We start from the raw sequence: 27,238 nt of genomic DNA on the forward strand, positions 1-27,238 counted from the left end.
GAAGTATAAAATTTCCACAATGTCAAACATAGAAATTCGGGAAGAGAACTCGCTGACCCTGCATCCAGGTCGTAGATCAAGACTCGGCAGCTCAAGCAGGTATATAGGAACAGGTTTTCATCCTTTGCCCGCCAGGATGGAGATATTGGACATATTCCAACAATTATTTATGTGTCATACACATATTTAAAAAGTCACTCAGGCACTCTATCTTCACACAGGGTTTGTTGTACCTGACCTGGCTAACCTCCAGCGGTTAGCATTTTTGTTTATCTGGACTATATCCGTATACTAAAGTAACAGGATGTTTGTCTGTGTATTTGTCTGTGTGTCTGTACCGAAGGATCTCGCTAACCGCTGAACCAATCGGGTTCTCCTTAACAGGGTAGCTTCTCAAAGGTCTCATGAATGTTTATAACTATTTTGGGGGAGGGTACCACCACCCTCCCAAGAGAAATCGCCCAAAGAATTTTTTTTTACGTTCTCGATTTCAGAAGAGAGGTCAGCGCAAACATAAACGTCAAACGCAATATAGAATATTTTAAATATAAAAATAAACATTTAAAGTGCCACTAGAGGTTCAAGGGGTGTAGCCGCTAGTTTTTTCATGAAGTGCTTTATCATAGGGCCAAACGTTCTAAAACCAAAGTTCTGCTCTATAATTAGGATATGTTTGTACATCTGAACGTCATTGCGTCACTCTAAAATGTCACAACATAGTATTTCTTTTGCTCACAGATTTACGTGATTTTTTAATACTTTTTCAGTTTATTATTTTACTATATTTTTTTTTAAATTTTACTCCAAGCTTATATTATTTTTAAAAGCGAAGCTTTTCTATAATTAGGGTCGGTCCGTCCGTACGTCCATCCGTCCGTCCGTCCGTCCGTAACGGATAGCTTTTTTTTGCTAATTCAGGCATGTTAGAATTGTCCTTGTAGTTTTAAGTTTATGAAAGGAGTACGAAATATGTTTTTATATATTTATTCATATATAATTAATTAGGTTCTATCTATAAAAATACATGCATTTTAACATATAATAATAAGGTTTGTTTTAAACTAAGGTTCAATACATGACAAAACTAATAAACAGTATATGGTAATTAGTTTAGGAATCTTTTGACTAAATTTAAGACATTTATCTTCAACAGTATCTGAGACAATCAATTTTCTTCAGTCAAATTTCCATCCAGAATACGATTTAGTTGATGGACTGACGACTAAAGCGAGTTATATGCAAAAAACTTATAAAAACTTCATATACAATAATATATAGAGAACAGCTGATATTTAAAACTGTATAGTTGCTTCGTTCCTAAAACACTTATTATTTGTTTTATGTTTTTGACAACCTTTTTGAGGTATAAACTAATGGTCAAAATTAATCTTTCAATATCAACAGGTTAAACTTTAACACTTTTTAAAACGCTATAATCAGGGTAGGTCCGTCCGTCCGTACGTCAGTCAATCCGTAACAGTTAGCTCTTTTCGTTAATTTAGCTTGTTGAAATTGTACTATCGATTTTAAACTGTGCATGTAATTTGGAAAGCGTAGAAACTTTGTAATCGTTACTAAAGAATAGATACGTTCGTATATCCTACCATTTCAGAGCTTTGCTTTTATGGATGTTGTCATACTTTTTTTTAGAAGAGAAGCTTCTCCAAAATTCACTTTGTCTGTCAGGTTTAAACAGGAATAATTATTTATGTGAGTGCGGCATGGGGTTTATAAAAACTCCTGCGTAACATTGATTTTGCTCAGGATTGAAAATTAAATATTTCTAACTAGCGGCCTGGCCCCTATCAACTAGGTTTGTATTAGTAGGAGAGAGGAAAGGAAGGGTTGGAAAAACATCCTTAGCTTAGCTTTAAACTATCCTGGGACCTAAAATGAAAACTCAATCGGTGTAGTAGTTATCGAAATATTAGGCTACTACTTTATGTAATACTATCGGCTTCGCTCCTAGTCAGACATCATTCTACTTATTGTATTATAGACAAGTGGATGCGCTCCAATCCTCTTAAGACTATGTCCTTGAAGGTAAAAGTGTATTCTCCTTCATATTTTTTAATTTGAAAAAATCACTAACAGTAAAAAATTCCCATGAGGTAATTTTTCTATAAGAGGCTTCCCTCCCTATCCCCCCCCCCCCCTTTAAAAATAGCTTAGAACTTCTATTGACCCAGTATGTATCATATATAAAAAAAAACATCTACTGCTGACCAAAACCAAGTTATTGTATATCGATATGTTGTTAAAACAAGAATCACATCTTTAGGTAGCAACGAAATATGATTTCATTTTAATATGATTAAGTAATCAGACAAATAAACAAAGAGAAAATATGATAATTTCTCTCATAAAATTACTCTTGGGTGAACGAACAACATTAGAAGAATAGTAGATATTCGTTGGTCTGAGGAATCTGCACAAGAAAAGACCAGCTGCATAGCCGAGAAGTAAAACTTATATCCCAAATATCGTTGAGGACTGACTGACTGACGGAAAGACATGGATTGTGAGTAGAATTATGCACATTATATTAAATCAATACTATATATATTTTTCTTTTTTCAGTCCAACTGAATTAAGACGGTATTACATGTTGTATTTTTATGATTTTTATACATACTATTTTTTTCTTTTTTTAGTCCCACTGAATTAAGAAGGTATATTAGATGTCGTATTTGGTGATAAATGAATATTACTTTCAATATTATATTCTAAATTGATGTTTAATAAGAATTCAATACTTAGTCAAAATTATAAATACGAATCTTTTTATTTAGTTATTTTATTCACAACCAATTTGATGGTGGTTTCCCTCATTGTGCCGAGTCCAGTATAGAACCCCCCCCCCCCTTATGAATTAAATAAAATTAATAAGTGGATTGATGAGTTAGGTCTCGGGATAGGTTAAGTTATATGGGTTATAGGGGAGTCCCGCATAGTTATGGCACCGCTGGCTTGGCGTAACAAGAAGAAAGCTGTCTAGATCGGTTCAGCGGTTAGCAAGACAGACAGACATCCTGTTACTTTATTATAAGGATATATTTCAAAATGATGGGGGAGGAATTTGTGCTCGCTAGGCACTTTAGGAATAGCACTAATTTAATTTTGTATATTCTTTCTTTTAGCTAAAAATATCTTAATAACATTTTTCTAAAATAAACAAAAATAAAATAATTGGCATTTTTATTTTAAAAAAAAATATATTTATTGTGTGTATTCTTAAGATAAAATTAATGAAATCTGGTATTATATTTCTCAAGTATTTTGGTTAATTTTGTATTAATCTGTTTATTTACATATTATTTTATTTTTAAATAATGAATATCGCTTTTTCAAATATGATATAAAAATAAAGAACCTCTCTAAATGTATAAAGAAGACCTTGATATCAAATTAATCTGTTTATTTTTATTTTATATTATTATATTTTTTTATTAATAAATGTATCGCTTTTTCAAATATGATATAAAAGTAAAGAACCTCTCCAAATGTATAAAGAAGACCTTGATACCAGATTTGGAAGAAAAAATCTTTTGTTTTTAATAGATTAAAAATTTTATCTTCATAAATGATAATTCAAACATTTAAAAAATTAAAATTCATTAACTTTTACTATTATCTAATTGTTGTAATTCTTTTAAAGAAAATAAATCTGCATTTACTAAATTGATATTTTTAGGAGTACCGGGGAAAATATTTAATCATTTTAATTAAATATATATAGCGTTGGCTGTGACAGGGAGGGAGGGGAAATTGGATTGTAAATTACTCTGGTACTAAATTATTAATAAAAACGTTATCCTATTCGTTGGCTTTACAGCTTTTGTTAAATTATATATTTTTATTGGTTGATACCAAACAAATAAAATCTAAACTTTTCATCTAATTTTAGTCTACTGGTGGGGTAATTATGTTAATCATCATAGGATATAAATTTATGGTCCATTGCCTCATCCCTGACAATCCATGGGAGTGTTAGCGTTTAATATAAGTTGAACTAAAAAAAATCAAGGGAAAAAACATGATTCAAAATAATTAAAATCAATTAATAATTTGTTGACATTATCAATTATTTATCTACTAATTTTCCTTTTATTTTATATAAATAAAGGATAAATGTTGTATAAATTGCATGAGATATAATATAACAATAATCTGTGTAATAAATATTAGTAATATAATACAATAACATGGATGGATTGCTTGCCGCGTTCCGGTTAAATAGTTGGTACAATTTTATTTGCGGATTATTTTTCAAGCGTTTTTAAGTATCAACAACAGTTGATGAGGCAATAAATAGTAAAAATTCCATTGGTCAGTTAGTTCCTCCAGTAGGAGGGGAGGAAATGGAGTAAAGGGGAGGGATGTTGCGATCGTTATTTTAGCCTGCTATAAGTTTCACTTCAATAGACTACATTACAATCTGATTGGGTACATGGTAACCACGCAGGGTTAGGGCACCACAGGTCTAGGACCCGAAGGGTTATAACCCCTGCAGGGGAAAGAAATAAAAACAAATCCCATTTGTTATTTTAAGTTCATTTAGAAAAAATGGAATTTGCTGGCGTTGGTTGTTGCCGTTGAAGATTATGATGTCATACGATAAAATAACCAATGAGAGGCCAGCATAAATTTTACCATTGGTCAATTACAGTGTATACTGGCCTATCATTGGCTATGCTATCGTATGACGTCACAATCTGTGGAGGAACTTTAATCATCTTCGTTGCGGTTGAAACTCGTTCAAATAAGTGTATAAATAAATGTTTTTTTGTTAATAACATGATTAATATTATTATACTCATCAAGAAATTAGAAATACATTTATAAATAGTTGTTGTTAAATTTATCTGTTTGTTATAGATTGCAAAGCTTGTTCTATAAAGCAACTTTCTACTTATTTATTATATGGTATACTATTGGCTACGCATCTAGAGGCCTCTAGTGGCACTTTAAATGTTTTTTTTTGTTCAAGTCTCTAAGATACCTAGTTATGTTGCGTTCAAGACTCTACGATACCTAACAATGTTGCGTTCAAGTCTACGAATATTTTAATTTTTATTTTTCTTGGGAGAGTAGTGGTACCCTCCCCTAAAATAGTTCGGTTCAGCGGATAGCGAGATCCTTCGATTCACACAGACAGACAGACACTCAGACAAACACACATCCTGATACTTTAAGGATAAACATATTAGATAACGCTTGTTTTTAATACATTTCTTTCTATATTTCGTGTTTTGATGCTATATTTTAATGATCTATACATTAAGATTTATCTACTTTTAGTGGCAGTACTTTTGGACTGAGCAAATTAAATGTGTCAAAAATGGGATACAGGTAAAAATAGTAAAAATATTTTACAAGGAATTTCATCAATTTGCAGAACTGCTATAAATTGTTAGTTGAGACACTTCATATGGATATGAATAAAGCTAGTAGGTACAATATCATGTATGGAATATGAGTGGCGTGCACATAAATTCTCCAGGGGAGAGTGAATCCTTTAGAAGGTGAAAAAGGGGAAATAGTTCTTCCTAATCTCAGCTGCTTGTTTATTGGGAGAAAATGTTAACAAGTGTAAAAAATGCCTTGGCTTATAAATAGGAAAAACAAATAATAAAAACCAAATCACATAAAACATATATAAAATCTTGGCCATGTCCTTGTAATAATAAATACATAAAAAATGCATGGGTTTTTTAAGTTTCTAATAAAAAAAATCAAACAAGTTGTCAATGAGAAAAAATTGTGTAATTGATCAGTCCATTTTAACAAAAGAACAACAGTCAAAAGATTTGAATAACAAAAATCTTAATTGTACTTTTACAAACAATGAATACTTTATTAGAAATCTCTTAGGATATTTTAATAGATAAATTCTACGACTTAAATTAAATTCTTTATATAAATTTTAAATTTCAGATTTTAAAAGTATTTAATATTATAACTTTATCCTATTAATCTCAAATTTGATTATTTTAAAAATTATAAATATTAATGTTTAAGGGTTGTATTGCTAGGACCAAGGAGTGTTGGAAAGACTTCAATCATTTCACAGGTAATCGTGAATCGTACGGATCTTTGAAATAAGAAAAACATATAATCAGTTTGTATAAAGTTTTTGGATGGGCAAAGAAAGCACGAAAAATACTTTATTTAATGAAATATAACTAGAACTCTCTTATTGGAAAAGTATCACATTTAAATAACAACAAGATAATGACTTGAATTAAAAGTGATTTTGTTGTAAAATATATACAAAGACAGCTGGAGGGACAGGGTAATGGAAGAAGACCTTTAAAGATCAAATTATATTTAAAGAAATATAGGATTAATAGGATTTATGTTGCCCCAAAAGGGAAAGGGCCATCGTCAACAAAACATGGATTAGTCCTGTGCTTAATTTTTAATTAAATTAATTTTGTCTATCTTAGACATTTTTTATTATACGAGATATTACATTTTTGTATTGCTTCGAACCGGTTTAAACATAGCGGAAGGGAATCGGATTAGAAGTCTCACTGAAAATAATTATTTCTATATATGATTTTTTATGAAATTAATGAAAAAAATAACTTTTAGCTGGCAATAAATCTTTTCCTGGAAAACTCTTTGTAACAAATTGTTTACATTATCTTTTACACATTATAGAAACCTTTCATAAAAATCTACAAAGGAACAAACCAATCCATTTATAAATAATTGTTTTACATTTAAAATTATTAAAATTAAGGTACTTACCTTTTGTATATGATAATAGAGTTGCTTCGCTTTACAAATCAAGCAGACTTAAAATTTAATGGTTGCTTCGCCCCTAGCCTTAAAGCCCTGTCACTAAATAACCAGAGCTGGATCTTTAAATCGTTTTTATAGTGCGCTGAATCGGGGCGATTCAGAGGTGATTTGTAGGTGCGCTGGTGGTTAGCCACAGCGCGCCTATAAAACATTGATATTTAAAAGATTTTCGGCGCGGTGTTGTTAAATCGCTTGCGACACTCAATAAAATATCGATCCGCGCCAGTACAACTTTATTACATAAGCCGTGTCAGTAAGGCATTTTATGTAAAATTCCGTGTCAGCATGGTATTTTATATAAAACATTAATATATAATTTATTTTAAAAATAACTATAAAAATGTTTTCACAATAGTTTTGCAATAAAATATTAAAGTAATTTTAAAAAAATATTTATTTATTAACCCTTACAGATCGGGCCCCAATTCCCACCTTAATAGATCGGGGGGGGGGGGGTCATATTGACCCCCCCCTCTATCTCGGCTTCTGTTACAGATAAAGACGTAAAATTTTTTTCTGGTGGTTCATGTGTATTTTTAGAGAAAATTACTTTTTCTAGTCATAGCGGTCAGGCCGCTCCTTAGCCGCTTTTTAGCGGCCAGCCGCTAAATTTTAAAACAGCTGTAGAGCGGCCAATTTTGCAGTTAGGATGATCAAATTTTAGGACGAACTTTTATTTTTCATAACAAAAAAATTACTTTTTCTGATCATCGCCGAAAAACGGCAAATAACGGAAACCGTTATTTTCGGCGGTTACGGCGGTAAAACGGCGGTTGGCGGCGCCAATTAATATTTTTATCTGTTTATTGTTGCTCTAGAAATTACCAAAAAAATTTATAGGTCTCTAGCTGTAATAGAAGCCACGATATTCATGATATATGTCTGTAGTAAAAGCCGGACAAAAATCGGTCATAAAGTCGGTCAGGGTGCGGTCAAACGGTCATAACACCACTTTTCTCATAAGGTCATTGATATCTTAGTATTCACCAAAAAAAATTTAGGTTTCAAAAGTCATAATGTAGAAATTAAGATTTATTTAGAATTTTTTAAAAATTTTGGTGCTACCCAACCGACTTTGACCGGACACCACGACCGACACAGACCAGATATCCTAATAAAATCAACTCTTGCCGACGCATAATTACTAAACTTAAAAAGTCATGAAGTCACAGCTCTCCATCTTACCTACAAAAAAATGACATTGAAAAAACTAGAGGGGGGGGGTCAATATGACCCCCCCCCCGATCTGTAAGGGTTAAATAAATCACCCCGATTTAAACCGGCAATGCCACTCGGTGAGTGGCGTTGCCGCGCCGGGCCCGCGCCACTGCCCGATTCAAATCGCCCATGCAAATTCGATTTAAAGATTGATATTAATAATTTGATGGTGCGCCAAATGAATCGCCCCGGTTTAAATTACCTATAAACGATTTAAAGATCGAGCTCTGAACAACAAAATCAACATAATTCTATCTCTTTTATAATGGTTTAGTTTCTGTACGACGAATTTTCAATGGAATATACACCAACAGTTGAAGAAATGTACAGGTTAAAATTTTTTATATTTAAACAAGGATGATCATCTTTAGCAGTACGTAGCATTGATTGTTGATGGACAAATTTTAGAACACAATAAGGATAATTTATAATTGTTTCAATTAAGGTCTTGATACGCCCTCATTTTTAAGTGATCATCTAGAGAATCTAGAGCATCACACACTTGTAATGGGATGCAATACTCTAGCACCCAAGGATATTAGGTTTAGTAACATCCAACAGACAACCAACCCTTTGATTGCACGTCCTTTGTGCTTTGTAATAAGTTGCCGCTAATTTTGGGCCACGGGCTTCCCCCTACTCTAACTATTTATGTCGCGCACCTGACATAGCAGCAGTAGAAACCATTTTTAACGTCTTTAGTTATGACGCGGTGTCGGACCGATATTTGAACCTAGCACCTCTTATCCGACGACGTTTAATCCTACCATAATAAAAAGAGAAGTAATTTCCTCTCCTTTTTCCAGCTATCCATTTCTTCAGGGCAGTCGTTTGTACAGGATTTTGTAATAAGGGTGCACGAAGCACGCTGAAAATGTTGACCTCTCCTTGAAATATCAATTTTAAAAAGATTTTCTCGTATTCATTCGAATCCGATGGATAAGAACCGGTTCTCATTCATACAAAAAAACTGTGTCTAGCATCGTATTATATCCAGCTTTCTACGAATATAAAAATGTACAATAACAAGATTAAAGCCAGTTTTTTTAGGCCGTGCCTTCGGCACCTCGGGGCTAAAAAAACTAGATTTAATCTTATAATTGTGCATTCTTTATCCGCGGAAAGCTGTTTATAATACGATGCGAGAAATAACTATTATCGTAATCATTCGGTGGCTAAGAAACGGTTCTCATCCATACTAAAAAACTATGTCTAGCATCGTACTATATCCAGCTTTCTACGAATATAAAAGATTAAATCCAGTTTTTTAAACTGGTTTTAATATCATATTTGTACATTCTATATCCGCGAAAAGCTGTTTACAATACGATGCGAGAAATAACTAATATAACAGATGGGAGGGTGAAGACTAAAGGTTTAAAGGGCTGGTAGTGCGATAATTAAACAATTATTTTTGGAGGGATTTTAAAACTAACCTGATAATTTTGTGTAAGTAAAGGAAGGTTGGCAGTGGACAACTCCCTGCTTCTTTCAAGAAAGGGAAGGTAGGTTGTGCCAAAATTCCGTAAAAGTTTTAAGAAAGTAATTCCGTAAAAGTAATGAGTTTTAAGGCTTAAAAACAGTAGTAGAATGATAATATTCAATAAATATGTGTATTCCTTATTGAATAGAATCATTGACAAACAATTTTATTTATTTATATTTAGTGAATATTACCGTTCTACTACTGTTTTTAAGCCTTAAAACTAATACCTTTACGGAATTTTAGCACAACCTACCTCCCCCTTTATTTTTAAAAGTCATTTCCCATTCTTACTAACCGACTGCCTGATTCAAAGATACAGCGTTAGATTTGCAGCTAAAAATATGATTAAAATTCCTAGATAGTACGAACCACCACAACAGAATATCTTTTATCTAATTTTAAAGAAATACTAGAATACTAAATATATGGAAATTTAATACGTTTTATCAAAAATAGAATAATAAATAACGCTTTGCATATATTTGCAGATGTACTTAAAGTATGTTGGTCTGAATTCCTCTGTATTTTGTTATTTAATTGTTAAAAGGACCTTTATTAGGAAAACATTAATTAAACGTATGTCAATTTTCTTTTTAGAGCTATAATTATAAATAATTAATTTATCCCACCTATCATTGTAATTGTGTAAATTCAGGCTGTTTAATAATTTATATTTTTAAGTTCCATTTTATTGTATATTTAGTAGTGAGGCTACTCTTTGATTCAGGTCATCCTGCTTTTGTAAGACTGTAAGGTGGAACCGTTTTGGCTTTAATTTAAGAAAACTTTTGTGCGGATTTCCTATAATAATTACAATTACTTGTCGTTTAGAAAAGCATTAATTTTTACTTTCAACTGCTTGTTCGTCTTGATACATATTTAAGCTTCGCTTCTTTGCTATTCTTGTTCAATATTTTCATTAATGCTTGGATTGAATGTTACTTTAAAGGAATAAGACAATGTCTGATTAATTGATGTACATCTCTAATTATGACACACAAAATTACTCCTTTTGAAGATTAAAATTAGCGGTTGAAACATTTGAACACTCAACTAAATTCAGTAAAAGTCCCCAAAGTTGTGAAGCCAACGAATAAGAAAACATTTTTGTAAAATGTTTGGGACTAATGTAATAAACAGCCCATTGTCCCCACACTCTCGCTCTGAGGGTTACTATCCTTGTTGATATTTAAAAGTGCACAGACTTTGTATTTATTTCAGAGGAGAGTTTGATCTGGCAGGTGAAGATTTAGCCATCAATATCCAGGTAAATAACAACCAGGGATCTAAAGGGATAAGACAATGGCCGATAAATTTATGTATCTCCAAAATGATGTCGCACATGTATATTAAAATAGTGGTTGAAACGTTCGAACACTCATCTTAATAAACCAACCAATCAAAATTCAGTAGTCCCCAAAGTTGTTCCACCAACGAATTAAAAACATTCATATATAACTCTGGGGACTAGTGTTATAAACAGAACTTTCCCCCTCTCTCTCTGGAAGGTGAAGACTTAGCCATCAATATTCAGGAAAATAACAACAGTCTAGATAACATACAGAAGTTTCCCTCAAAGTTCCCAATTGATCACAAAAGCCCCCTTTTTTTCTTATTGTGAGATAAACTGAAAATATTGAGGGGGTTGTGCTTTTAGAATACTTAAAGGGAAAGCATGACTCATATTTTGTATTATACGTTGTAAGTGAATAGTACAATGACAACTAGAGAAATTTTTTAACATGCATAATAACCACACAGTATGAAGGTTGCCGAAATAAATTTTGACAACATCTTCTTTTAGTGCTACATATTAGGACCTACACCCTAATCCTGAGTTTGCATTTTTAGAGTAAACAAAAAGTAAAAATGAACTTTTTAAAATTTATCAAAAATACTTTAAAGCTTAAATGCAACAAATTGATTGATTTTAAAATTTCCTGATATAAAGAAAGTCAAAACAAAATCCAAATTAAAAATAAAATATACTTGGTATTTTTAATCGGGGTTCGGCAGTCCCGTTAAAAACAAGGTTGTGGCAGCGGCTGGTGGTGACTTAGGCTAATTGATATTTGGATTAACTGCGTCTAAAGATTGCGGACTTTTCCTTCAAGCTGTCTTGTTTAAGCTGTTTTGGTGTAAGTTTCTAAGGCTGAGACTTGCTGTGAAAAGCTGGAAAGTGTCATGTGTGAGGTCATAAAAACACGTCTATTATCAATCTCTTTTTTAGGAGTTTCCTTTCCCACTTCTCCTCTCATCACTCGATCCTTTTTAGACGTATTTTTATGATGTCACACATGACTCTTTCAAGCGTTTTTTTACTGGGTGCCAAGCTCGTTCATAGGCTGAAGGTGGGTCTACTGTAAGTGTAGCTGATGGTGGCTTTGACTAAGACTGCGGAGCCTTGATTATTACATTCACTAAATGTACATGTACTACTTGCTAATACATATTTTGTACTCTTATCAATCAGTTTTATAAATAAGCCTTTCATCTATACATTAGCCTTAGCAAATATAGATATTTATAATAACAAGGATGGAAAAACTCATAAGAGCGAAGCGTATTAAAATTTGACTTTTAAAAAGCAAGACCAAACATCGCAGAAACAAAATCGATATAAACGTTCCATTGTAATTTAAAAGAACATTGACATGATTACGTTTTGAGTTGTTACTTTTAAAATGATAAAAATTTATCAAATCGGGAAAGTAATCACCATTTTAAAAATCAAGTAAAAATTAAAATTGCTTCATGTAATATTTTTTTGCTTCTAAACTTCTAACCAAACAACATGTATATAATCTTTTGTAGATAAGCGTTGCCATAAGTAATGCATTTAATAAACGCTAAATATACGTAAAACTACTTAAATATTAATAATATTGACAAAACATAAAACATTCATTAAAAGCGTAGATTTTGTGATTGTGATTGCGTTCCTGACAAAGGTCATGCAATCAAATAGTTGGTTGTCTGTAAGGCTCAATATATGGTTGTCTTGAAATCGAACCCTGCACCAAAAGGGGCAATCACTTGATAATTAATATTGCTGCGCAACTGCTAAACTGCTTGATATAGGATACTAGTGGATCATATTTAGTTTACGATACTAGTAGATCATATTTAGTTTACGATACTAGTGGATTATATTTATTATAGGATACTTGTGTATCATATTTATGATAGGATACTAGTTGATTAATATTTATTATAGGATACTAGTGGATCATATTATCATAGGATACTAGTGGATCATATTTATTATAGGACACTAGTGGATCATATTTATTGTAGGATACTAGTGGATAATATTATTATAAGATACTAGTGGATAATATTTATTATAGGATATAAGTGGATCATATTTATCATAGGATACTAGTGGATCATATTTATTAAAGGATACTAGTGGATCAAATTAGTATAGGATACTAGTTGATCATATTATTATAGGATACTAGTGGATTATATTTATTATAGGATACTGGTGGATCATATTATTATAGGATACTAGTGAATCATATTTATTATAGGATACTAGTGGATCATATTTATTATAGGATACTAGTGGATCATATTTATTATAGGATACTAGTGGATCATATTTATCATAGGAGACTAGTGGATCATATTTATTACAGGATACTAGTGGATCATATTATTATAGGATACTAGTGGATCATATTTATTATAGGATACTAGTGGATCATATTTATTATAGGATACTAGTGGATCATATTTATTATAGGAGACTATTGGATCATATTTATTATATGATACTGTATAATGGATCATATTTATTATAGGATACTAGTGGATCATATTTATTATAGGAAACTAGTTGATCATATTATCATAGGATACTAGTGGATCATATTTATTATATGATACTAGTGGATCATATTTATTATATGATACTGTATAATGGATCATATGTATTATATGACACTGTAAAATGGCTCATATTTATTATAGGATACTGGTGGATCATATTTGGAAGATTTTCCAGCCATGATGACAGTTTCCCTCGCCTCAGCAGATGCAGTTATTCTAGGTACAATGTTTTTTTTTCAAGAATTTAATTTTAAAAGTTAAAACAGCATTTCATCTATTAACTCTTTTTTCGAAGGTAGGTTAATTGAAATAGCCAAAAACCTAAAATATATCTGAGTTAGGAATATGGAGGAAGGTAAAATTGGACTGTAAATTATACTGATATAAATACTATGAGCACTTCATAAACCTTTTGTGTCTAAACTTTTCCACCTATAATTGTAATTTATAGAATAGATAATTTTGTAGATCGTAACTGGAGATCTACATCATTTTATCCTTGATTGTTTGTATTTTATCCATAAACCTCATTTAAAGTTTTTAGATTAATCTTATATCAAAAGCTTTGCAAAAATCACAAACCAATAGAAAAACTTGAAATTCATAAATATATTTATCTTATAACATCAAATAGTATTAGATCGATATTTCATATTTTCAATATAGGATGAGAAGTATATTTTTAAAAACGAAGCTTTTCTATAATTAGGGTTGGTCCTTACGTAACGGATAGCTCTTTTCGTTAATTTAGGCATGTTTAAATTTTCTTATCGATTTTTAACTTTGCATGGTGACTCCTATAGGAGTTATGTACGAGTTAGAAAGCGAAGCAACTCTATAATCGTTAGAAGAAAGTCCATTTTAAACATGTTGCTTTTTAAATTTTTTAACATAAAATTTTTTATGTGATAAAATTATCCCACAGGTCTGATTTTTGGAATCCTGATTCCTAGGACGACAAAGTGCATTGTTATATGCGTAGCATCTCTATGATCAAGTCCTAAAAATGTAAGTATGTCCTTAAACAATATCTCTATTTAAACAGTTCTTCAGCAGATTTACTTACAACTTTGTTTCGTTCGACTGTTATACATTTACATTCAGTTCTGACACTTGGGTTAATGTTCGTTTGTTCTACTGTTTCAGAGCTTCGCTTTTATGGATGTTGTTATCCTTGTTACAAGTACAGAGAGACATATACTATGTGTTACATTAGTTGTAAAAAGGTTTCAATGTTATTCCATAAGAATATAAAAGATAGGGTATTCAATAGTTTATGGTTTAGTAGTGCGGTTAATAGCATCTTTGATTAGATTCTTATAATAAAGTAACAGGATGTGTGTTTGTCTGTTAGTACCGAAGTACCTCGTTAACCGCTAAAAAGATTGGGTTCTCCTTTTACCAAGAGAAATTACAAAAAAATTTAATTTTTACGTAGAGACTTGAACGTATTATTTTTTAAAAAAATATTTAAAGTGCCACTAGAGGCCTCTAGAGGCGTAGCCACTAGTTATTTATAAAATATGCAATGGAAATTTTTTAACAAAATTTGTTTCATGTAGAAAATTTTTTTAGCGAAGTTTTTTTGTAATTAGGAATGGTCCGTCCGTCTGTAACGGTTAGCTCTTTTCGCTAATTTAGACATGTTTGAATTGTGCTATCGATTTCAAACTTTGCATGACGATTCCTATATCAGTTGGTTATGATTTATGAAGCTTAGAAATTCTATAATTGTTATCAGAAAGTCCGTACGTTTTTTGACAACATTTTTATAAGATATAATTATCACATTCATATGATTTCTGGAATAATGATTCTTAGAAAAACAAGGTATAATATTTTAAGTGAGGCACTTATATAATCTAATCCTAAAAATGTAAGTATGTCCTTGATTACAAATTGACCATATTCCCTAATATAAACTACTCTAATGAATTAGAATATATTAAATTCTTTACTGTATGATTTTTAAAAGCGAAGCTTTTCTATAATTATGGTCGGTCAGCCTATCCGTAAGTCCGTCTGTCCGTCCGTATGTCCGTCCGTAAAGGATAGCTTTTTGCGTTAATTTAGGCATGTTAGAATTGTCCTATTGATTTCAAATTTGTAGGATGATTCCTGTAGTAGTTAAGTACGATTTAGAAAGCGTAGCAACTCTATAATCTTTACCAGAATGTCCGTACGTCCATTTTAAACATGTTGATTTTTTTACTTTTTTAATAACAATTTTTTATGTGATTAAATCATCCGATTGATCTGATTTTTGGACAACTGATTCCAATTTCAATAAGGTACAATATTATGAGCGAAGCATCTCTATAATCAAGTATTAAAAATGTCAGTATGTCCTTAAACAGAATTATGTATTTAAGAAGTTTTGCAACAAATTTACGTATAATTTTGTCATACATTATATTTTCAAATTTTGTATATTCAGTTCTGACACTCAACAAAAGTTAATGTTCGTCTGTCATATCGTTTCAGAGCTTCGATTTTATGGATGATATCATCCTTGTTATTGCTATCTATATATATAAAAATCTCTAGGGAGTAAGTAGATTTAACATTAGTCTATTTTTGCGTCATTCATTGTCTTCTGAAAGCGAAGCTTCTGTACATTTTAGGTATTTCCGTCGGAACTTCCAAAACAAATGTAAATGTATCATGCAATAATGGTCCTATTAATATCAAACCTTGCTATACAACAAGGTATAATCTGAAAGGCGTAGCAATTGTAAAAAAATATTTATCATTAATGACTTTTTGAATTAAACTATAGAACAATAATTTTTTTATGATATTTTTTTGGAAAATCAAAGGGATTTAATTGATACTTGTTTTCTATGAAAATAATAGTCTTTGTATTTTTTATCAATTATATAGAATTTTATTCATTAATTGCTTTGCATTTTATAGAAAATATTAATCTATCAAATACTCTAAAAAGAAATTAGATGTATTTTTATTTAAATAAGATTGGGTTTACTTTAAATTTCGTAAATAAATAAAAGTCGTATATTGCTCAAAAATTAAGCAATAAATAAAAATTTGGATTTTATGTTTTTGAATAGGGTCAAGATCTTCTTTGTTTATTAATTTGAAAACGTAAAATTGCAATGAACTTTTTATAAAAGAAATATAATTTAAATTAACACAGACAAACTACAGATTATCCCCTATTACTCTTAATTAACCAGCTAATTACCTCATACATAGATCTACATAATATTTATTTTGTTTTTCTGTTCAGTTTTCTCCTTGGATGACCAAGAAACATTTTATGAAGCTAGAAGAATATGGTTTCAAACTCTACAGGTAATTTCATGATTTTTTTAATTAATGTACGTGGAGTGCATTTTTTATTAAAATTGTTATCCAGGTAAAGTATTTATTTATTGCAATTAAATATAAATGTATGAATGATGTTATTATATTTAGATTTTTGATTGTAGCATTTGGGAGTTTCCCTAAATGTGCCTATTCGAGCACATAAATCGCCCTATATCCTTACCTTGAAATAAATTGAAAGCACGGGCCGGGGGGGAGAGGGTTGTTAATTGGTTTACTACTTTTAGTCATGTTAGGCTTGGTTATATTTGGTACTGGATTCCCTGCATGTTTTGGTATAGATTCAGAAAGGGGGTATGCATAGAAAAAACAATAGATGAAACAGTTAAGTTGTCATCCCAGCCACTCTCTTATTTTCAATCTATTTCACAAAGGAGGGCCAGTGCTCAAAAGTCACTTTGTGGGAAATCACCTTGTATGTATACAAAGGCAGAGAGAGAGAGAGAGAGAGATAGGGGACAATGGGCTGTGTATTTCAGATGTCCTCAAAGTATTTCTAATATGGTTTTCTAATTCGTTGGCTTAACAACGTTGGGGACTTTAGTGAATTTTAATTGGTTGGTTCATTAAGTTCAAACTTTCAACCACTAATTTTTATTTACAGAAGAGGTAATTTTGTGTAACATTATTGGAGATGTACATCAATTTCTTGGCCATTGTCATATCCTTTTAGATCCCTGATAAAAAGGCAAATAATTGTAATAATTATAATCTTGTTACAGATGAAGTCCTGTGATATCCCAGTGCTGGTAGTTGGGAACAAAAGCGATGCAGAAAAACTTGTTCCTGATGATAAAATAGAATCTATCCAAGAGGAATGGGGCTGTAAATATCTAGGTAAGTTAACCCTGTACGGGAGGGGAGATTGGGGGATGTTTATTATTAAAGTCCCCAATGTTCTATAAACATTTGGGGACTTGAATTAGATTGCTATTTGTTAGTTCATTAAGTTGAGTGTATTATAATCTACATAAGGGGTAATTTTGTGTATCTTCATTGGATATGTTCATCCTTTTATCGGCCATTGTCTTATCCTTTTAGATCCCTGAAGTTCACCACAGATACGTCATTGGAATTAAGATTTAAAGAACAAGAAAAGTTATTTCTCGCATCTTATTATAAACGGCTTTCCGCGGATATAGAATGTACAATTATAAGATTAAAACCAGTTTTTTAGTCCCGAGGTGCCGTAGACACCGGCTAAAAAACTAGTTTTAGTCTTATGTTTGTACATTTTATATTCGTAGAAAGCTGGATATAATACGATGCTTGACATAGTTTTTTCGTATGGATGAGAACCGGTTCTTATCCACCGGATTCGAATGAATACGAGAAAATGCTGAACAGAAATAGAAAAAAATGTTATTTATCGCATCGTATTTTAGACAGCTTTCCGCGGATGTCAAATATAAAATAAACCAGGTATGGTTACCCCGAGGGGCCGAAGGACCGGGCTAACACAAATGGTATTAATCTTATGATTTTTATTCTAATATCGATGGGAAATTTCTATAATACGATGCTACACATGATTTTTCAGCATGGCAGTAGACATTAAAAATCCGTCAATAGGCAAAAAACTTAAATACTTTACTTGAATTTGTGTAAAAATCATATATAAAAATAACACGGCTAAAAATATACTTTACATGAAAAAAATACAATACAACAATATACTCTAATAATTATTATATTATTATTACACCCTTTTAAGGATAAAAAAAAGTTGCCTAATTTCATGCTTTATTTATCTTATTTCACAAATTATCATAAACAATAAAAGTGCATTATTTTGACTGTTGGAAAAGTTTGGTGCAAAATTATTTAATATCATTGAGTTCAAAATTTTCTTTTCATCACTCAACATACAAATATTTATGCTTACAAAAGTAAAATAAATCATAATGAATCTCTTTCATGTTTAAAATAAGGAATTGAAACTCTTGTTCATTTAATAGGGTCCGGCAGCTGCCAATTTTAAGCAGCAGTTTGAGTTTGCTGCAGATAGTTAACAAAGCACAGCTGATAAAACTTAGAAAGTATATAAATAGTTCAAATAAATTGCGGATGGGGATTGTTTATTTACTGGCGGTTGCCAGAGATATGGGCGAACTTGGGCTGTTTATTACACAAGTCCCTAAAGTTTTCAAATAACGTTTTAAATTTGTTTATTTAACATTCTTGGGGACTTTAGTGAATTTTGAAGGGAAATTCTATGTATCATCATTAGGGATGTACATCGATTTATCGGCCATTGTCTCATTCCTTTAGATCCCTGGGTGGTTGCTGATTGTTTTTTTTTTTTTTTGGGGGGGGGGGGAATCAAATCTCGTCTGCGGTTTCCAATCCCTGGTTCCACCTCACAAATAAATTAGATTTTCAATGAGTGTCCTTGACGTTTCTCATTTTTAACAAAATTATTCTTTTATTTCAATATTTTTCAATCATTCACACGATAATTATCAAATACGAAAATTATATAATTTTATTTTAAAATAGTCTAAATAAATATACTTTATAAATGATTAAGCTCATCTTTTGTGGTATTACGCAGGGATCTAAAGGGTAAGAACAATGGCTGATACCTTGATGTACATCCCCAATGATGATACACAAAATGTTCCCTCTTGTAGATTACAATAACTGGTTGAATTGTTTAGACACTCAACTTAATGAACCCTCCTATCGAATTTTAATAAAAGATCCGAAAGTTGTTAAGTTAACGAATAAATAATGGTTATTATGAAACTTTGGGGACTAGTGCTATAAACAGATTAATGTCCCCTCCCTCCCTCCCTGTGTTAGTTTTATCAAAAAAACTTAACCTGTGGCTTTTACTGCTTTAGGCATTATAATACAATATTTGGTGCATTATTTTTTAATGTTTTTGTAAATTTGGAGATAAAAAAATGTTTCACTCTATTTTTAGAAGTAAGTGCTCGAGAAAATATAAACGTGAAGAAAATATTCATCGATCTAATCAGGTGTCACATCATATCCACATAAATAACAACAACAAAATGTAATTTAAAATAAGAAAAAAAACTGAATATTTTGAATATAGTAAAATTTTGAAACCAAAATAAGAGTTTCTTTATATTTGATTAGTCAATAAACCTAATCATGTAAACGTTTTAACTTTTACTTTACCTAACTTAACCCAAAACATAGGGAGGGGGGAGCCTGCCTTTGAACCGGCTCTAATTCAGCGGATACTAATCAGTTTCGAAGCCATACTGTAATAGTTATTTATCGCATCGTATTATAGATAGCTTTCTGTGGATATTCAACCACTTTTCTATGTTAATATTCGTGGAAAATTGTCTGTAATACGAGACTATACATGATTTTCGAGAATGACTTGGAACCGGTTCTCATCCATAGGATATTAATCGCTTTTAAAGATATACTGAAAATATAGTATGTAGAAATGATGCGACCCCATCTAATCAGTGTAGTAAAGGAGAAGTATGGCAACAGTCTCACAATTCCCTATGAGAAACCACCATGGTAAGAAGGTTTTTTTTAGCTAATATATTGTTAATTGCATGTTGCTCCAGATTTCCATGTACTGTGATAAAGTAATACTGGCAGCTAGATAAACTAACGATACCCCCTTTAATCCATCTCCTGGATAAACGAACTGACCATCAAGTGAGGTGCATATTAGACGACAATTTTTTCCCTGTTAATATATCCTCGTAAATCCAATAGTCCCATAATATACGCAAGTTGAAAAAATGTAACGAAACTCACACTTTTATTGTTTTGTTTTTTTATTGTCAGATATTAGGATAGGGGTTACAAAAACTTTGCGGCGCGCTTCGCGCGCCATTTTACCTCCCCCCCCCCAAAAAAAAAAAAATAAAAAGCTTCGACGCCCCTGTTCCATGGCCTTTCTTAGATATAAATTAATATTTAAGACTTAGATAATCCTAACTCCTATGCAAGCCTTATAAATTTCATAAGATTTGTCCTATTAAAATAATTGTTTAAAGATGGCGTCTTAACTTTTATTTTTATAGCTAGTCGGTGTTTTTAGTAAGTAGCAGATGTAAAATTTTCCATAGAATTTAGATATGCAATCGTTTTTTTTGTCGACCTCTTATTTTTTAAGTAATTTAAGTTTTTTTCTTTAAAATTAAGTCAGTTTTAAGGTACTAACTGAAACGGTACGACAAACGGACATTAACATTTGGATAATGTCAGAACTGAATAATCAGAATGCGAATGTATAAGAGTCAAAGCAAAATTGTAAGTAAATTTGTTAAAAAATTGCTTGATACAGGATATTGATTATGGCTATACTTACATTTTTAAAACTTGATTATAGAGTTGCTTCGCTTATAATATTGTACTTTGTTGTCCCAGGAATCAGTATACCAAAAATCAGACCAATCGGATAATTAGGTCAAATACAAATTTGTTGTTAAAAATGTAAAAAAATTAACATGTTTAAAATGGACGTACAGACATTCTGGTAATGATTATATAGTTGCTACGCTTTCTAACTTGTACCTAACTATTACAGGAATCACCATGCAAAATTTGAAATCGATAGGACAATTTTAACATGCCTAAATTAACGAAAAAAGCTATTTAAAAAAGTAAAAAAATCAACATGTTTAAAATGGACGTACGGACATTTTTGTAATGATTATAGAGTTGCTACACTTTCTAAATCGTACCTAACTACTAAATGAATCACCATGCAAAATTTGAAATCGATAGGACAATTCTAACATGTCTAAATTAACAAAAAAAGCTATCCGTGACGGACGGACGTACGGACGGACCGACCCTAATTATAGAAAAGCTTCGCTTTTAAAAAAGAAAAGAAAAAAATTGTCATTATGAACAAAAATAGTAAGATCTTTAATTTGACACCTTACTTTTTAAATTCTGTTTAGTAATTATTAAAAAAATCTATTTTTTTTAACCCACAAGAATAAAAACTTTGAACTTGAATTTATAATTACACAGGCATAAGAAAAAGGTGTTTTATATACTTTTAGAATGAGAAAAATATTACAAATCCATTCTAAGCAAATTGAAATAAAAAGTTTACAAAATAGTAAATAAACTACAATAATAGAAATTATATGAGAATATTACAATGTGTTTCAGAAAAAACTGCATTTTCCAGTTTTGAGAATCAACCAAATAGAGCATGAAAATAATATTTATAGGTCCCTATTCTCTGTAAAAATGTACATAACATTTACTTAAGGTGTTTTTCGATATCTCTAAAAATGTGACTGTACTGATAGGTACATGTAGGTTAAAAATGCCTGATCCTAAATCTGTGACAACAATTAAATTCAATTAACTTATTTTTTTTTTTGCAACATGCAAAGTGCTTTTTAGGTTCTTCAGAATTTTGTTTTTTTTTCTATTTCTCTATTGCAAAGGCATTTTTCATAAAAAATCTCTTTTAATACCATGCGCATTTATAAATAAAACAAGTCACTTTTTAATTCATTTCAATATCTTAAAAAATAAGCAAGCTATCTTAGTTTGAAAATGTCGTTAAAAGTGCTTCTAATTATATTATATTAGGTTAATATGTCACAACTGTCAAATCAAAAGGGATTAGGAGATTAAAAGGGAAGGGGCAAGAGGAGCGGTTATGAGATCATAATTGAAATATCACAATTCGATCGTAACTATAGCAAAAATAAAATTGGTTATTTATTCTTTAAAAAAGCATTATTGAATTAAATTTTAAATGTAATTATTAGATTATTTGGTTGAGCATGCTATAATGTCGTTTTCAAGTAAAAAGAAGGATTTAATTGGACGTTATAGCCCTAAATTCTGCAAGAATAAAGCAACACACATACATTTTGAATTCTTGAAGCTCTAAAAAGTGCTATTGTTTTAAGAGATATTAAAAAACACCTTTTATAAAATTGATCCATATTTTTATAGAGAATAAGAATATATAATTATTTTTTCATACTCCTACTAGTTGTTTCCCAAAACTGGAAAACGCAGTTTTATTTGAAACACCCTGTATATTATATTATACAGGCAACCATCTTAAATCGTTGTTTTGGGGTAAAAAATAGGAAGGGGGTAAAGAGGGGACGAAATAAGTGTTGCCTGTTGCCCATTTTTGTTATTTTTATTTTTCTCAATTTTGCTTATAATGGATTTGTAATATTTTTTTGATTCTAAAGGTATATATGAACCCATATTTTTATGCCTGTGATAGGAAATAATTATGTTCAAAGTTTTGATTAAACCAAGGTTTTAAAAATCGATTTTTTCAATAATTACCTGACAGAATTAAAAAAGTAAGGTTTCAAATTAAAGATCTTACTTTTTTGTTTATAATGGCAATTTTCTTCTTTTTTTGTTGTGTTTTAGTACCTTAAAACTGACTTCATTTAAAAAAAAAAAATTACTTAAAAAATAAGAGGTCTACAAAAAAAACGATTGCATATCTAAATTCTATGGAAAATTTTACATCTACTACTTACTAAAAACACCGACTAGCTATACCAAATTTAGCTTACTCTCAATATACTCGTTATTGTTTTTAATGTAAAGAACATGTCCTTTTTTGTAGAACTCTTATTTTTGAAGTAATATAATTTCTTTTAACTAATCTGGTTTTAATGTAGTAAAACACAACAAAAAAAGAGGAAAATTGCCATTATGAACATAAATAGTAAGATCTTTAATTTGACATCTTACTTTTTGAATTTTATTATGTAACTTTTGAAAAAATCTATTTTGTTGAACCCCGTTGAATCAATACTTTTGAAGCTCGTCACGCCGAATGGGTTAAAATAAAATCACATAAGTTAGGACACGTTCTTTACCATTTATCTATTCTTGTTTTCAGTGAGGCGTACAACCGCAGAAGACTTACCATGCCTGCAATTTTTACACCTTTAGCTCAAAGGTAAAGTTAGAGGAAATGAGTAGCCTGGTGGATTTTTGCATTTACTGCTTCTAGAAACATATGAAAATACGACAGTCGCCTCTATCTTGAAATTTTAGTACCTTATTAACTAAACAAATACGAATCATAGGTGCTAGCAATATGGAAAAAAAACATTGTGAAAACACAACGAAACCCACTACTTCGTTTCTTTCCATGATTTACTTAGTTTGCAAATGGTAGTCGATCCTAAGAAATATTGGTTATAGAAAAAGGGATTAAGTAGGAAAAAGGTTTCTATTAAATGGAAAAATATTTTTTATCTGAGAAAATTTAAAACTTAAGTGCGAGACAATCCATAAAAAAAATATTTTTTTCTTCAAATTAAATTAGTAAATTACTTTAAAAAATTTTAAACCTATTTCGCAGAAATCAAACTTTTCATATTAACATTAAAAGAAACGCTATCAAACTTTTTAATCATTCATTCAATTCAAAGTTTTATATTTTAAAGAAAATCTCAAAATTTTATTTTTTAGGAAAAAATCTGTAACTCCAACTATTAGTGAAGATGGAATGTAAGTTTTTATTTCAAAATCTTGAAAAATTATTAAAACAGGTTCAAGAAGCAGCTTATAGTGCCTAATAAAAAATGACGTAATACATTACCAAGGATAGGCTAGTATACATTTATATTGGAAATAGTAAAATGTACACTTGCGTATAATTGGTCTATTGTATTATATGATGTCATTTTTCATAGGCACTATAAGCTGCTTCCAGATACAGATTTCAAACACAATTCTATGGGAAGATTTATCCTATATTGACCTATCTCTGCATTCTACTACTCATGTAATCTTTAGTTATTCAATGACTTTATAAATAATTCACAAATATTCCATCTAACCATATGAAGCAGCTTATAGTGCATATAAAAAAAAGACGTCATACAATTCAAATGACAAATGATAGGCAAGTAAAGATTTTACCATATGCCAATTAAAATCTTTACTAGCCTATCATTGGTTATTTGTGTATGACGTCATTATATTATACGTTCCAACCACTAATTTTACGTTACAGAAGGATTCATTTTGTGCATTATCATTTGGGATGTACGCCAATTTATTGGGCATTGTCTTATCCCTTTGGATCCCTGAAAATATACCTATTTACACATGTTTAGACTGGAGCCAGCCAAGAATCCTAGACTTATGTGCAGAAGAAAATCACTACCTGAAGTTCCAATTTTTAGGTATTTAAGTTTTTGGTTTGTTGGTCTGTTATGCACATATCGCTTGAAAACGGATCACTGAAGAGAACAAACAAGCTTCCAGAAATCCAATTAAAATTTTTGCACTTATTATATATATGGAATATCGTATGTAGATCCTTTCTGCATACTTTTTTTGTCACTCCAAACAACCCTTCCTCTTAGACATTAGCCTAAATTTTTCAGGTTGCTATACCACGGCCCAGCATTTTTTGAGGGGAGGATAAAGATCTTGTAAGGTGTGATTTTCATTGAGGGGGGGGGGGGGGTAACACCACTCCCCTTTTGCCGTCCTTGGGCTTGGCAACGGATGTTTGGTTTGGTCGTAAAAATGCTTCAGCTGATAATTAGCATATGCTTTTTAGAGGCAATACCTTCATTAAAGGTTAAACAAAAATTGCTAGCCCAAAAATTCCCGTTTGATAGAATTCTACTATTTCTATTATTATTTGTTTCAGAGTTGATCAAAACCTACCACTAGTTCCTGAAAGAAAAAAGAAGAAATCATTTTCAAAATGCAAAGTTATGTAAACTGCTTTATAGTAAATCAAATATACCTGTTTTTATAATAATTGTTTCATTTTCTTTTCATTCCATTATATACAGAGGGAAAGTAGTGAAAAAGACCAAAGCCCGTTAAAAATCAAATATGTGACGTCATAAAAATGAGGGAGATGAGAGGAGAAGTGGGAAAGAAAACCCCTTAAAAAGAGATGGATAATTCCTCATTTTTATGTCGTCACATAGATGATTTTTAACGCACTTTGGTCTTTTTCATAATAGTTAATGATGAGAGGAGAAGTTGGAAAAAAAACCTAAAAAAGAGATGGATAATCCATCCTTCATTTTTATGTCGTCACATAGCTGATTTTTAACGCACTTTTGTCTTTGTCATGATATTTATTTAATTATAGAAAGATTTCCGCGGATATTGAAATGAAAAATAGCAAACCTAGTATTATGATTTTTTTTTCAGTTTTCGTGGAAAATTGTATTTAATTCTTTGCTATACATGATTGTAGACACCATGGAAACTGTCCCAATTTTGTATAACTTTTGCGGAACATGTTCCAGTTACGTCATATTTTTCTTTCCCGAAAAAGGGAGGGGGGAAAGAAAAAAAGGGAAGGGGGGAAGAAAAAAGAGATTGGAGAAAAGGGGGTTTTCCCCATCTCTTTTGAAGAGATTTTCTTCCCCCCTTCCCTTTTTCGGGAAAGAAAAATATGACGTAACTGGAACATGTTCCGCAAAAGTTATACAAAATTGGGACAGTTTCCATGGTGTCATGATCAGGGGCGTCCAAGCTTTTTTTTTTTGGGGGGGGTAAAAAATTTTAGGGGGGGGGGGGGTAATTCGTGTTTGGGGGGGTAAAATGGCGCGCGAAGCTCGCCGAAATTTTTTTTTACCCCCCCCCAAATTTTTACCCCGGGGGTAAAATTTGATTGGGGGGGGTAATTACCCCCCCTAAAGTCTGTTGGGGGGGGGTAAATACTCCCCCCAAATCTGTTGGGGGGGGTAATTACCCCCCCCAAACTAATTTACCCCGGGGGTAAAATTTTTGGGTGGGGTAATTTAATTATGTAAAAAAAGCACCTACCTAATCTATTAAGTTAATAAGTACTATCTTATAACATAAAGTAGTAAGTAAGGTTTATTTGACTATAGCTTCAGATTTCATTACTTTTAATACTGAGTTCTCCTTTTTAGGAAAGCTTCACATAGATCCCATGATGGTTCCACACTATTATAGGTCAATCCTACAAAGTAGCTTGATGTCTGTCCGTCTGTCCGTCTGTCCGTCTGACCGTCTGTCTGTCCGTCTGTCTGTCTGTCCCTTAAGATCTCGGTAACCACTGAACCGATCGGATTCTACTCTTCAGGGAATATACCTACTGGTCCTGTGGTGGTTTTAGGCTATTTTCTTGGGGGGTGGGACACCCCCAACCCCCCCCAAAAAAAAAAATCCAACCCCCCAAATTTTTTTTTTTACATTTTTTGTAAAATCTCAGTAACTGCTGATCAAATTGGGCTCTACCCTTCTGGCAATATACCTACTGGTCCTCTGGTGGTTTTAAGCTATTTTCTTGAGGGGTGGGACACCCCAACCCCCCCAAAAATTCCAATTCCAAAATTTTTTTTTTTTAATTTTTTTAAAACAAAAACCAGTAATTGGGTTGGGGGAACCCCACTGCAACATGGGGCGAAGCCCCCATGAATCCCCCCCCCTAGAAAAAAAATTAAAATATCTTTTTTTTATTTTAATTTTTGTGTATGCGAACAACCTAGGTCTAATTTTTACGAATTGAAATTTTTGTGTATACGGCAAACAACCTGGGTTTAATTTGTACCAATTAAAATTTTTGTGCATAAA

General features: G+C 31.3%; 1 protein-coding gene across 3 annotated transcripts; it reads left to right on the forward strand.

Moving 5' to 3' along the window:
* On the forward strand, positions 1-25,436 carry LOC145312770 (ras-related protein Ral-B-like). Of its 3 annotated transcripts, none has more exons than XM_080152016.1 (15): positions 1-99; positions 2,581-2,598; positions 5,302-5,352; positions 6,022-6,073; positions 8,303-8,358; positions 10,736-10,781; positions 13,493-13,571; positions 16,602-16,666; positions 17,422-17,536; positions 19,629-19,683; positions 20,153-20,209; positions 23,553-23,612; positions 24,131-24,169; positions 24,781-24,849; positions 25,326-25,436. In XM_080152016.1, the coding sequence occupies exons 1-15, from the start codon at positions 20-22 to the stop codon at positions 25,396-25,398; spliced, it is 915 nt and encodes a 304-aa protein (XP_080008142.1). In that variant the 5' UTR covers positions 1-19; the 3' UTR covers positions 25,399-25,436. The 3 variants fall into 3 exon arrangements, with proteins under 3 accessions (XP_080008142.1, XP_080008141.1, XP_080008143.1); XM_080152015.1 differs by lacking the exon at positions 2,581-2,598 and adding an exon at positions 2,655-2,672; XM_080152017.1 differs by lacking the exon at positions 2,581-2,598.
* The last annotated feature ends 1,802 nt before the right edge of the window (positions 25,437-27,238 follow it).

This window comes from Acartia tonsa, chromosome 2 (assembly GCF_053477335.1).
Source record: "Acartia tonsa isolate MP-2025a chromosome 2, ASM5347733v1, whole genome shotgun sequence".
Taxonomy (NCBI): Eukaryota; Metazoa; Arthropoda; class Copepoda; order Calanoida; family Acartiidae; genus Acartia; species Acartia tonsa.